This window comes from Dama dama, chromosome 5 (assembly GCF_033118175.1).
Source record: "Dama dama isolate Ldn47 chromosome 5, ASM3311817v1, whole genome shotgun sequence".
In the NCBI taxonomy this organism is placed as follows: Eukaryota; Metazoa; Chordata; class Mammalia; order Artiodactyla; family Cervidae; genus Dama; species Dama dama.
In genome coordinates, this window is record NC_083685.1 from 79925018 (window position 1) to 79938421 (window position 13404).

General features: G+C 58.0%; 1 protein-coding gene across 6 annotated transcripts; it reads right to left on the reverse strand.

The window, feature by feature from the left end:
• Nucleotides 1-742: 742 nt before the first annotated feature.
• Nucleotides 743-12247, reverse strand: LOC133056836 (septin-4). Of its 6 annotated transcripts, none has more exons than XM_061142636.1 (12): nt 12142-12247; nt 6945-7238; nt 6502-6595; nt 5788-5874; nt 5193-5316; nt 2382-2516; nt 2151-2268; nt 1958-2059; nt 1662-1758; nt 1406-1568; nt 1154-1253; nt 743-965 (listed from the first exon to the last, which is right to left on the reverse strand). In XM_061142636.1, exons 1-12 carry the CDS (start codon nt 12142-12144, stop codon nt 906-908), a joined length of 1377 nt encoding a protein of 458 aa, XP_060998619.1. In that variant the 5' UTR covers nt 12145-12247; the 3' UTR covers nt 743-905. The 6 variants fall into 6 exon arrangements, with proteins under 6 accessions (XP_060998619.1, XP_060998618.1, XP_060998621.1 ...); XM_061142635.1 differs by lacking the exon at nt 12142-12247 and adding an exon at nt 9321-9528; XM_061142638.1 differs by lacking the exon at nt 6945-7238.
• Between the last annotated feature and the right edge of the window lie 1157 nt (nt 12248-13404).

Genomic DNA, 13404 nt, shown 5'->3' on the forward strand with positions numbered 1-13404 from the left:
CCAACCCGACAGAAATGGAGAACAGTTGGTTCAGATTCTCAACCGACAGCTTCAGTTAGAGTGGACCTGAAAGCTTTAATATCAGGTCCCCGGGCCACAATGTCTTCACTTCTCTTTTGCAAAGGACATTGGAGCTTTTACTCCGTATTTAGTAAATCCCAGGAGAACTGGAACCTTACCTGTGTTCACTGTTAACTCCCAAGGTTTAAAATAGAGTCCGCAACCTAGCAGATGCTTAATAAATATTTGTTAAATGAATATTGAATTCTTACAGGACGACGATTCTACTTTTTCCATTCCCAGCACTCACTATAGTGTTTGGTGATTACAGGGGTTTCAACGTGTGTTCAGTGCGCTATCACAGGCTTCCTAGGGTGCAGTTTAATTCTGCATATCCCTTTCCCCCCAAACAGAGGAAATATGAAGTTGAGAGGCTGCATGCAATTAATACCATGTTTTCTTGAGGGCAGGTATCAATTCTAAAACGTCTATGGGATTCTCAGTACTATATGTGGGAAAGATGATGGGCTCCAGATAACAGAGGGAGGACAGATAGCGTCGGGAAGATGGACTGGCCAGGCTGGATTATGGGCAGGGACTGAACTCGTTATGGGAGGGGAAAGTTTTTCCTGTTCTCCTGCCCCTACTAAAAGCCAGAATCCAGCACCCTCCTCCAGCAACCTTTCAAATTCTTGGTTTCCATGAGATGGGAAAGATACAGACAGTGACACCGGAAGCCACCTACAGATTTGTTAAACTTTATTTCCTCTGAGTCTCTGGGGAGGCAGCAGGGATGTAAGGCGAAGTGGCAGTAGCTGCAGGGGCCTGAGCAGAGCTGGTGCTGGGAGGGGCTGACATAGGCAGGACGAAGAGGCGGCGTTTAAATATTCAGGGCTGAAAGCCAGCTAATGGGTCTCTTTCATCTGTCTTTGGATTTTGTGCAGCATCTCCTGCATCCGCCGCAGCTGGAACAGGCACACGCATCAAAGTGGGGCCTCTCAGAGTCCTACAGATCTAGGGACGTCCCCCCACCCCACCCCCAACCTCTAATCCCTTCCGTCGGGCCATTGGTAGCCCTGGGGTGTGATGGGGTTTATAATTAAACAGGGGTCCTCTCAGGCTGGCAACCCCTACCACCCTATACTAGCCTCACCTCCTCATCCTTCTCTCGGATCAGCCTCTCAGTTTCTGGATCTGTCCCTGGTGGGACGGCAGGAAGGGGGAAATCCGTACCACTCTCTAGAGTCAGTTTGCTGAAGGGAAGGGGGAAAGGAGGTTGGTGAGGCTACGGGAACCCCAGCACCTGCTTGGACTGAGCCTGCGGAACAAAGGAGGGGCTTGGTCTCCTCCGCGGCGGCGCTTGGGACCCCGCCCCTGCCGGCTCCGTCCCGGCCTCTGGCCATACTTGCGATTCCGCTCTTTCACCACCAGGCGGGTCATGCTCTGGATGCACTGGGCCCGGTAGTTCTCATAATGCGTCTCCCGCGTCACGTCCTTCAGGTCCTGCATGTGAGTACGCACCAGCATTGTCCTCAGCTTCACAAAGTCGCAGTGCCCTGGGTTTTCCACTGCACAGCAAGGCTAGGGGTCAGCCAGGGGCACGGGTAGAGGAGACCCGTTGAGGGCAAGGAGATACCCTGGTCACAAGCTCAGAGCTTTACCTTCCACGATGCCCCAGGGGTAGAGCCGGCCCCGAACTCGACGCCCTCTGGCCTCTACCACAGTGTTGCTGCCAATGACAGCAAATGGGATGCTTTCCTGGAAGAAGTTAGGAGTGTCTCTCAACACCCCCATTCTCACCTGTTCCTTTGTGACTGTATCTTCATCTTCCTCTGCTTCATTCTGGGAAACCAGGGTCCTCTTCCACCCCAAGAGCCCCTCCCCGTTACACAGAATTCTACTCCCTCTTCCGCCCAGAAGAAACAAGCTGAGAAGGGGATCCCTGGGGTGGCCCCACCTTTAGGGCCAGGTCCTGTGATTTGAAGTCCTCATCCTCATCAGAGTCACAGTCTGGGAACTGGTAGACCTTGATTCCAAAGTGCTCAATCTCCTCCCGGATCTGGCAAACACACGAGGGGCCCATGGATCTGGGGGGGACTCCAACCTTTCCAGGAGCCCACCTGCTCCCCTCCCCCACCAGCTCCCCTCACTTTGCGTTTCTTGCGCTCCACTTCAGGAGGGGTCAGTGTGTCCGCCTTGGCCAGGATAGGCACGATGTTGACCCGCTGATGCAGGGCCTTCATAAATTCAACATCCAATGGCCGGAGCCTGGGGAACAGGAACCCGTAACCACCTGCTAGTGGCAGCCCTGCCCCGGGTGCTCTTGGCCTGTCCCCGTGGCAGCACCTGGTGGGGCCAGGAGCCTCAGGCTCAGACCATACCCGTGGCCGAAGGGCGAGATGAAGTACAGGCAGCAGTGCACCCTGTTGTCTTGAATATTCTTGCGGTTCAGGCCACTCTCATCTCGGAAATACTGCTCAAACTGCTGGTCGATGTATTCAGCCACAGGCTTCCAGCTGAGGCAGGGAACACAAGCAGAGAAACTGCAAGTGAGCGCTGCCTAGTGAGATCTGGGGCTGCGAGCAGCCCACGCCCTGGGCAGACTTTTCACGACTTTGCTCTTCCCCGACTTGCTTTACTGCATCTTCAGGGAGGTACCTGAGTAGGTCATGGTACATCTCAAACATCCTGATAGAAAATCAGACGAGGCACGTGGGCAGAGGTCGTTAAACCCTTAGTGTGATGAGAGGAAGAGAGCCCAGGTGACCAAACAAAGCAGGAAGACTAGCAAGATGCAGTGAAAACCAACTGGAGGCCAGGGCAGCCCTAAGTCAGGCTCACAGTTCAACTTCAGGGCCTTTATTCAGGTGGGTCCAGCCTCTCCTCCACCTCTCCAAGCCCACTCCGTCCTTCAAAGCCATGTCCAAGAACCAGCTCTTCCACAAAGGTTTCTGTGACTACACCAATGCACACTGCTCTCCCTTCCCTTCACCACACATGAAGGTCATATACATATATGGTATATATCATCCATATCTATGTTCAATATATATATTCAAGAACCTCAGTTTTCAAGTCTCTTGCTCTGCTGTTATTGAGTTTTGTCCTCACCGATAGATGCCCTGATAGATGAACATTATAAGTATCATTGTTCTCATCTTATACATGAAGAAGCTAAATCCAGAGCAGCTAAGAGACTTAATCCAGATCATTTTAGCCAGCAAATTCTCTACCCATCCAAGTCCCTGGGCTCTGACTCCTAGTTCAGTGTGTTTGCCACTACACTGCCTGACCCATTTACTAACCTAAGTTTTAGCCTGACTGACACACGTTAGAACCTGCCCCCTCCCTTCTCCCACGCCCACTGCCACTAGACTGTAAGCTTCCCAGTGACAAGGATTATTCATACTTGTTCTGTATCCCATAAAATGTCCAGCATGGGCTGGACACCTAATCTGTGCTCAAGAAATTCCTGCTGGCTGACTAAATGAGCACATGTGCAGGTCCACTGTAAACTGGGAGGTGCCAGGCAAGTGGAATTATTACTACATTATGGAATGTCAGAGGAAGTAAGTAGACTGATTGAAGGAGGAAGCGATACTTGCTAAAGCAGGAAACAGGCATTGGTTGGGGCTAGAATTTCAAGGCAAATCAGCTGGCTGAGACATATTCCTAGATTAGGAAGGGTGATGACATGGAGGCCACCTCAGACCAGCAGGAGTATTTACGGAGACCATGTACTACGCATTAGCACAGCGCTATGGTAAGAACGTACAAAGTGGCCCCCCCCCCCCTCAAGGCTTGGATCAAGAAGTTGAAGATGAACCAGTGTACTGTTGTAATGATAAAGCATGTGAGGTGCGTTCAGGTCACAGAAGGATCTGTGAGATCCTGATCAGTCTGGGAGGCAACCATCCAGGGCCAGCTTCCTGGGCATGTGACCTGTGCAGTCACACGCGGGCCCCGCACTCAGAGGGTCCACATCTGGTTTACTCTCTGCTGTGGCCATCTTGAAATTCTTAATCATTTTGAACAAGGGACCCCGCACTTTTATTTTGCACTGATCCTGCAAATTTATTTTGCAATTATCGTCTTTAAATCCATGAGTGTAATGTACACAGCCCTTTACAGTTTTCAATGCACATTTACATGCATCTTTCTGAGATGATTTTTAGATCAACTGGTAAAGCCAGCATTTTTCAACTGAAGAAATGGGAGTGCAGTCATTTGCTCAAGATCGCGCAGTTACTAAATGCTGAGTTAGGATCTGAATTCTCAGTCCAGGAGTCTCAGCACCACCCTACCTAATGTTCTTAACAAAGGCACCACCACCTTTTCCCCTGTTTCTATCACCCATTCTCCTCTCATCTACTCCCTTAGGTCTGACCACTATCTAAGCATCTTTCTAGTTCCTGAAAAAAAAAAAATGTCAGGGATGACTGGGGAGGTGGGGAGGTGTTGTTGTTTAGTCACTAAGTTCTGTCCAACAGTTTTGTGACCCCATGGACTGTAGCCTGCCAGGCTCCTCTGTCCATGGGAGTTTCCAGGCAAGAATACTGGAGTGGGTTGCCATTTCCTTCTCCAGGGGATCTTCCCCACCCAGGGATTGAACCCTCCTGAACTGGCAGGCAGATTCTTTACCACTGAGACACCAGGGAAGCTTAACGGAGCGGGGGGAGTGGCAAGTAGCCACTTTTCTTTTGGCAAGTAGCCCAGAGGGTGCTTGGAGTTTAAACAAAGTTCCACCCACACCTTCCCTTTGCCTCTTCTTTCTCACCTTCCCCTACCCCTCCACGCACTCTCACCCCTTTAATAACTTGCTTGTAGCACCTAAAATGTTGCTGGTGAAAGGAACAGATGGAGGGAGGGGGACCATTATTGAGCACCTGCTATATGTCAGGTCCTTTGCTACATGTTTTCACGTTTGCTTTTTGAGGCTCTTCCCTCAAAAAAGGGGGGTGCCCTCACCCCTATTCTAGAACTGTAGGTTAGAGTCAAAGGAACACTAGCGGTCATCTATCCCAAGGCTGTCCCTCTCACCTGACAGAGGAGACAGCCATCCAGTAAGGGGCAGGGGCACGCTCGAGGGCACACACCCCTTCTTCCTGACATCAGTGGTGTGTCTGCACCTCTGTGTGCCTGCGGAGGGAATGGGTGGGCTGGGGGTAGGGTCTGTGTTCGGTCAGACCTACCACTCTGTGTTGTTGACGGCATCCCCAAAACCTGGTGTGTCCACAATGGTGAGCCGCAGCTTCACGCCCTTCTCCTCTATGTCCACGGCATGCTTAGTGATCTCCACCGTCTGCATGATACGCTCTGGAGAAGGGGGAAACTGAGGCCAGGGCGAGGCCAAGGACCTGCCCGGTTGGGACCACACGGCCCATCCCAACCAGCTCTGCTGCCCAGGCTGCAGCACCCTCCCTGCCCCCTCCCCGCCCCCTGGGGCTGCCCGGGGCCTGTCTGTTCTCTGGGAACCAGCGAAGAGCACATTTCCCAACACAGGAAATGCCGGTGGCTGTTGGCTCCGGCCCCAGGCTCTTCTCTGCTCCGGCCTCTTTTCTCGGATTCCTGGAATCCTTTGGGGGGTCAGAGAGGATTCTGGCCCCTGCCCTGCTTCAGCACCCAAGTCTTTAGGGAGCTGGCTGGTGGGCTGCCAGGCTGGACAGCCCTCCGGAGAGACGTGGCAGGCTCTCTAGGAAGCCGCAGCTTCCTGTATCCCCCAGACCCCGAGTGAGCTCCATTTCCCAGGTCAGCTCTGCCCGCCTGTCCCCACGCTCCTTCCCTCACCTTCTGCGCTGAGGAGCTTCCGGTCCCGGTACAGATCCGTGAGGAAGAGGCTGTTGACCAGCGTGGACTTCCCCAGGCCCGACTCTCCTGACGGGGGAGACAGGATAGGCACACAGCAGTCACCAGGAGGCCACCCCACTGGGTTTGTGGGGGAGCTTCTTGCCTATCTCACTGGGAAGAGACTAACCCAAACACAGCAGAGCTGGAAGCAAGCAAAGACGAGAGCTCATCCAGCCAGTGAGGCCCAGAGAGGATAAGGGGTTCCCAGGGTCACACAGCAAAAGGCAAATGTTAGGACCCTGAGGGTTGAGGGTTCTCTGGACCTCGTCACTGCCCCCTCCCCCACAGCACAAAGGATGCAGACTTTGGGCCGCCTACGGCTTCTGGCTGTTCTGCAAAAAGGCCCAGCCACTTGCTGCTTTCTCCTGCCCGGGCCATACCCCAGCGGCTCAGACAGTAAAGAAGCCTTTTGCAATGCAGGAGACCTGCGTTCCACCCCTGGGTCGGGAAGATCCCGTGGAGAAGGGAATGGCAACCCACTGTAGTATTCTTGCCCGGAGAATCCCATGGACAGAGGAGCCTGGTGGGCTATAGTCCATGTGGTCACAAAGAGTCGAACACGACTGAGCAACTAACACCCATACCCCCCCCCCACACACGGACCATCCCCACCTGAAACGCCTCTTGCCCAGCTCTGCCCGGCCCCTGCTCTACCTGCCACCATGAGGGTAAAGTCAAAGCCTTTCTTCACAGACTTCCGGTGGACTTGATTGGGGAGGGTCGCAAAGCCCACGTACTCCTTGTCATCCTGGGGGACGACGAGAAAGCAGAGTGCGTTAGGGCAGGGGCCGAAGGACCCCAGGACCCAACGCCAGCCTTCTCCCTGCCTCTTTGGTCTTTGCCCAGCCTTCCAGGATCACTGCCACACTCCTCTGAGGCCCCAGGTGGGGCCACCAGCTGGGCTCCTGTCCCTGCTGACACTGTTGGGTTCCAATGCATGGGGGGCGCGGGGGTGGCCCCACAGAGCTGGGGCCAACACAGGACAGAGCGCGTCTCCAGCCACGTGTGGGTGCACACACAAACTCACACACACGCGACACACACTTCTGGGGCTCCCTCGGCTCCCTCCCCGGCACGGAGGGGGCTGGAGGCTCTACCTCGGAGGAGTCATAGGGATCGAGCTTGCCCCACGGGCTGCGGGGCCGGGCTGAGGGGCTGAGGGGGGCTGAGGCAGAGAAGTACTGCTGGCTGTCAGAGGGCTGGGGCCACGAGGGGGGTTTGAACTCCAGGTCATCCTGGCAGAGGTCTGAAGCCTGGGGCCTCGGCTCCTGGATTTGGGGCCTGGGCACCAAGGTCTTGGCCTCTGGTGGGTGGTAGGTCTCGCTTCCTGGGAAATCCGTCACGAACTTGTTCAGTTCTGCGTCATCCGCGTCCTCCAGAAAGCGCTTGATCTGAGGGGCAGGGGCGGGGTGGGGTAGGCGGGTCGGTGGCAGGAAGGGAAGAAGGAAGGAGCAAGACAGAAGGCAAGAGGGAGAGAGGAAAGCACGTGTGGTTAGAAGGGAAGGAAGCTGCACAGGCGGCCAAGCCAGAGGAAGCGCTCGCCACCCTCCCCTGTTCACAGGCCTCCCGGCCGGAGGGTCCACGACAGCAGGAGACCCCAGGGAGCAGCAGCCGCCCCTGGCACCCTAGCAACCGCTCTGGGGACCCGACAGCTCCGGTCTGGATGCTCCCTCGCAACAGGGTGCTGGTCGAGGCTGCCCCTCCACGCCAGGGCCAGGGACTGCCCTAGAGGCCAGGAAGCCAGGCCGAATGAGTGGAGCAGAGAGAGGCTTTAGAGCGGAGAGGAGAACGTGGCTCAGGACGGAAGGAGAGCGCAGACCGCCAGGACGGGTAGGGGCGGGAGGCGGGAGGGAGCCAGGGCGGGGAGAAGGGAGCCTCTAGCCCCGGGCGACTCAGGAGCCAGCAGGGGGCTCCTCAACTCCAGCCACTGCAGCCCTGAGCCCCAGGACTCGGGAACCGACTCTCCCGGAGGTGTTCACTCCCGGAGCCCAGAGCAGCTGACCTGAGCCCCCCTGATTCCAGACCCTGAGCCTGGGTTCCAGGGGCGAAGGGGAAACATGCCACCTGATGCTCGTGAGGGTGGGAAGGACCGGGTGAGGGAGGCTGGGGGAACACTGCGGACAGCCCCCAGCTGTGAGGGTTGTAGAGGCGGAGGTGCCCCGGCTGCTCCCTGCTCCCTGCCCCCAGCCCCGAGCTAGGCTTCAGCTGGCAGTACTGGAGGGGGTCTGGTCTCAACTGTGAAGCACACGGGGGTGGGGGGAGCAGACAGTGGCTGGCTCCTCTGCGGAGACCTGTCCCCCCACCATCTCCAGCTGGGAAGACAGGCCACGTCCCCCTTACTCTGACCCTGAGTTCTAGACCCCGAAGCTTCCTCTCTCCTTTGGGGGCCGGCCCCCTTCGTGGAGTGCCTGGCGGTGCTGGGCTCAGCTCTGCCTCACAATACCCACGTGCCACCCCCAGACAATGGACAAGGGCCGGCTTCACAGGCTGACTCACCCCCTGGGAATCGGCCAAGCTAGTGGGGGCTACCCCAGACCACAGTGGAGTCCCAGTCAGGGGAGATATGACAGCCACTGTCTTCAGCAGGTTCCCATTTAGGGCGGGAAGAACTGAGGGATGCAGTCCTACGCACTGCCAGCTTTCTGCAGAGGGAAGGGACTAGAAGGGGGCTAGAGGGAAAAGCCGCCTAAGAGCTACTTCTGGGCTATAGCCTCTCAAGTGCCCCCGCCGGCTTAGAGCCACAGTCTCCAGGGCTTGCCTGGACAGGAAAAGGGGTCTTTTAGCCTGAAACTGGAACCAGCGTGTGGGAGCCAAGTGGCCAGAAGAGACGTCCTGAGGCAGGCCTGACCCAACAGGCTTTTTCTCACCCACAGTATCTTGGGGTCCAGTGGGGTGACCGTTCATCCTGGTTTATGTTTGCTGTCCTAGCAGAATTGCCACTTTCCACTCTTAAAAGTGTCCCAGCTCAGACGATTAATCATACAGCAATGAGGAAGGGATGCGGGTGGGGGGCGGGCGGAGTGTATGTGACAGGTCTTGTTTTCTGGCAGCCCAAGAGTCTGGGGAATTTGGGGAAATCCTGTCCCTCTGCACAGCCCCACAGGAACCCAGAAGTCCGTCTGGGGGCAGACTGAGGGTGGGAGAGAGGAGGCTGTCTCCGCCTGGTTCCACCAGGAGCGCTGAGCAGAGGGGCAGCAGCCCAGGGAGGAGGGAAGGCCCTGACGGAGACCCCCAGCCTCCTGCAGACCTTCCAGGAGAGCCGCCAGCACCACTCGCCCTCCAGCGAGCACAGGAGGGACCCACAGGAGCTCCAACCAAAGGGTCAGGACCCCAGGGGCCTCATCGGCCCCCCGGCTCTGCCACGGAGCCAATCCTTCTGCCACAGACCCAATACTTCTCTGCCTCTGAGCCCCGATCCAGCCAACGCAAGGGGGAAGACGAGGCAGGTCCACCCTTTCCCGGAGCAGCCTTACCCCAGCTTCAGCCCTCTCCTCGGGGACAGAACTGCCTTGCCGTCCCAGGGAACGGTCCATGTCCCACGCTTCAGACTCCCTGTCAGCAAGCTCTAGGTCTAATTTTATCTGCCAGGCAAAGTTCCTCACGCACAGAAACAGCCTGGTCTTGGTGCTCTTGTAACCCGGCGTCCTGACTTGCTCCTCTCCCTTTCTCTCTGACCCTCCTGTCTCTGTCAGGGGCCAAAAAAGCCTGTGGAATGTCGTTCCCCACCCCCTCCCTCCTCCCTTCCCTTGGCTCCCACCCTCCAAGGACAGCTCAGCTGCAGCGGGACCGCTGCTTTCCTCTGCAGTCCCGTCCTCCTCTGATTGGCTCCCCTGTGATGCCTGCCCGCTGCCTGCCCTGGTGGGCACAGCGGCAGCCTCCCAAGTCCGTCTGCAGGCTCCTGATCCACTTGGCTTCTCTTGTTAACCCCCAAGGACGCCGAGGCCTATCGGGGGCTTGAGCCCTGTCCTCAAGGTGACCTGGTCCAGGAGACTTCATCCCCAAAGGATTCCGACCTCTCTCTTTCACCGTAACTTCAAGCAGTGCTGAAGTAGGGTGGGGTGTCCTACCGTCCCCGGCATGTAGGTTCTCATGGGAATGGACCCACTTTTCTTCCCAGTGTCGCTGTGGGTTCCTCCCAGCAGAGAACTGCACTACCTTCAGAAATCGTCGTCAGAGATTTCCCTGCGGAGGGCCCCAGGCGCAGAGGGGCCTTTGCCACACAGACGCCTCCCATCCTAGGATACCTGCCCTCTCAACTCATCCAAATCCCTTCCATCCCCCCATCACTCTCAGGGAGTCAGCAGCTAACACGTGGTCTCTGTGGGGCACGACCTCAGGGGGAAGAGAGGCTGGCATCCCAGAGGCTTCCAAGTAACTGATCAGGCAGGACACGCATAGAGCGGGACCTCGCTGGGCCTGTGCACGTGGAGACCTGACCAGCAGACCGCAGGCCAGTGTTTCCGGTTTGGCTAGAAACACCCTTTGTGACTCTGAACAGTGTCTTAATTTCAGGGCCTTAATGCCCAACTGTGAGCGGCCCTTCCCTGTCCCAGGAAGGCTGAGGAAAGCAAGCACTCCCAGATGACAGGTACACCTCAAGCTGCTTTGAACCTGGGGAGAGAAGGGACAGCTCAAGTCACAGGATGGTTATTAAAGTGAGCCGGTCATTCTTTCTGTATGCCAATTAAGCCCTCCTGGGGGGCTCCCAGGCTGGGGAGCTCTCCCCACTGGTCTCCCAAGCACCTGGGTCCCTCATCTCCTCTCACAAAGAGACCCTCCCAGACAAGTTTGGCTTGTCACGAACCCGTCAGCCTAAGGACGGGGCTGGCTTGAGGGCAGGGACCTGAGGCGGAGGACTCTGGTCGTGACAGGGTGTCTTTAATTACAGAGGAACAGGCCAATTACAACTCAGCCAAGTTGAAGCCCCAAGACCTCAGTTGAACTGAACTTAATGTGTGGCAGAAAAAGCCTCCCTCGGCCCCTCCTGCACTAGGGACATTTGGCACTATGAACAGTCAGAGCTCCCCTCGGCTCCCACCCCGGGACCATCAGTTGTCTGTCCCCACGTGGGGAGAAGGATGCGGGCAGGGATAAAGGCAGGCACCACTTGGCCTCTCCCAGGAACCCCCCTTTGGGGAAGGTCACAGTGTCACCCAGACTTCCTGGCCAAGACTTGGGCCTCGGCCTGGACACAGCTTGACAGAGAAGAGACCAAAAGGTTGGCCTGTCCAGACCTGGAAGCTCCCGATTCCACAGGGCCCAGGGAGCGCCTTTCTGGAGGCTGCCCACAGCCAACATCCTGCCCCACAGGCTAGCGACAGATCTCCCACTGCCGTAAACAGCCTGGGCCTCCCACGCAGAGGGTAAAGGCGAGGGGCTTCCAGACCGGGAGCAGAAGCTGGCACAGGGCCTGAAGGCCCTGACACCCAGCACAGTGTGTCTGTGGCAGGCTCTGGCCTTGAGGTCAGGACGAGAGCTGGCACCCTCACAGTCAAACCTCGACACTTCCTACCTGGGGGTCTCCAGAGAGGCGGGCTGCGGTTACTGCTTCTCCGCCCATCACAGGCAGGTGGCAGGAATGAGTTCCCTCCACCCCCCATCACTGCAGAGGGACCTGGTTTGGGGGGGGGGGGGGCGGGGGGACAGGTAGGATGCTGCAGAAGGAAGATTCCCTAGGGTCCCTATCTCAGGGGCAGAGGGATGTGGGGTGCTGGCTGGGCCGCTCTCTCTCAGAGGTCCGTGGGCAGAGGGTGCTGTGGGAAGGGCCTAGGAGCGGCCCCTTGCCAGGCGGTGGGGAGGAGGGCCCAAGCGTCTCACCAGCCCTCTCGGGGAGGCAGCAGTGCTTGTGAGCCTCCTGTGTATGTTTTCCAAAGGAAGTTGCTGCTGGTCCCTGAGCCCTGGGTAGGTGGGGGTGAGGAAGGGTCACCCATGTAACAGCTGACCCAGGCAAGGGCGGGGACCCTCAACTCCGCTCCTGCCGGACTCGCTCGCCCCAGCCCACCTGCGCGTCTCGACCGCCGCCCTCTCCCGACCCTGCACCGACCCACCCCTTCGTCCAAGAAGCGGGCAGCATCCCGGGGGCCGGGGCCCACTTCGTGTCCGCTCGGATCAGAAGGAGAAACTTGGGAGCAGCGACGCAGTGCCGTCCGCCACCAGCGCCTGCCCGTGCCCGCGGCGGGCGACAGCGCCTCCAGCCCCGCGCAGCCGGGTCTGCAGCGCCGCGGGTCTCGGAGAAGCCGCCCGGGAGCAGCGGGCCCTGCGCGCCCGGCCCTGCCCCGTGCCCGCCCGCCTTACCATGGCTGCAGCCCGGGCCGGGCCGGCTCCGCCTGGACAGCGCCCGAGCGACCCGCGGCCGGAGCTGCGCGCCGACCTCGCCGCACCGCCAGCCCCCTCCCGCCGCCTGGAGAGCGGACCGGCTGGGGGCGGGGCCCGCGGCGGGGGCGGGGCGGGGCGGGGCCTGCACCTCCGCGGAGAGCGGGCGCGCGCGGGCTGAGCCTGCGGCCGCTGCGCTCTCCTGCGGGTGGGCCTTGCAGCTCGCGACCCTCAGAGGCAGGGTGCGGAGAGGCGATCGGGCAGGGTTTCGCTGGTCATCTGGCTCTCCCTGAGCCCCTCAAGAGTGGCCTGCCCAGGCGGCGCGGCACCACGGGGGCTTGAGCCAGTCCCCAAAGAAAAAGGAAGGGCCCACCTGGCACCCCCTGGAGAAGCCTTTGGAGGGAGAGGGGAGTTTACCCCATGGGTTGGAGAGAAACAGTTACCGCGGAGAGTCCACAAGGTTTGTGGGAATTGAACCCAGCTGATGTCCAAGTTACTGATCGTCCATAACGTCTGTATACCTCCTAAGGTGGACGTCAGAGAGTCCCCACCTCCAGCCAAGCTGTGAAGGAGAGCCAGGAGGTTCCCTTCGTGCAGGACCCTAGATTAAAGATTAAAGAGGATTTGCTGCATAAACTACCCTGGGATCATCTGCTGGAAGAGTGGAAGGGAGAGGCCGAGTGGCCTTTCTGGGCAGTGAAGCTTTGCCTGGGGCTGTGGAAGATGTGGAGGGCCTCAGGAGAGGCCAAGCTGGGCAAGCAGGTGAGATGCTGTGGAGACAGATGCCCCAGCAGCTTTAGAGGCATTAGAGGCTCAGGAGGGTGAGCAGCAGCTCAGAGAAAGTAGATGCTTGGGGCGGGGAGTTGGTGGGGATTTCCTGAGCTAATACGGGTCTGAGCTGGTCAGGCTTCTGTAGAAGTTTCCAGAACCAAGCCCCTCTGTGACTTCTAAGAGTCCTCCTCCAGGACAGACTGGGAGGCCCCAATACACTTTGGACAAAACTAAGGCCACACATGGCCCCCTCTATTGGTAGGAGTGCCAAAGGCCTGCCTACACTCTTTGGGTCTGATCCACGGCCTGGTGGTCTTGGTTGGGATCCGTCAAACGCAGCTGGGTACCCCGAGTGAGATCAGATTCAGAAAACATGGGACTGCCATTAAATATCTGGCAGTGGTGGGAGGGAGGAAAGAAGGGGTGTCATTCCTTAAAGAAGTCAGGGCATTCATGAGCCACCAAGTCAAAGAG

Coding starts and splice junctions, on each gene's coding strand:
- LOC133056836 (XM_061142635.1), bottom strand. CDS start 9,380: ATGGACCGTTCCCTGGGACGGCAAGGCAGTTCTGTCCCCGAGGAGAGG. Junction 5,317..5,787: donor GAAGCTCCTCAGCGCAGAAG/GTGAGGGAAGGA, acceptor CCCCTTCTCCAG/AGCGTATCATGCAGACGGTG. Junction 1,759..1,957: donor CACAGGACCTGGCCCTAAAG/GTGGGGCCACCC, acceptor AACTTCTTCCAG/GAAAGCATCCCATTTGCTGT.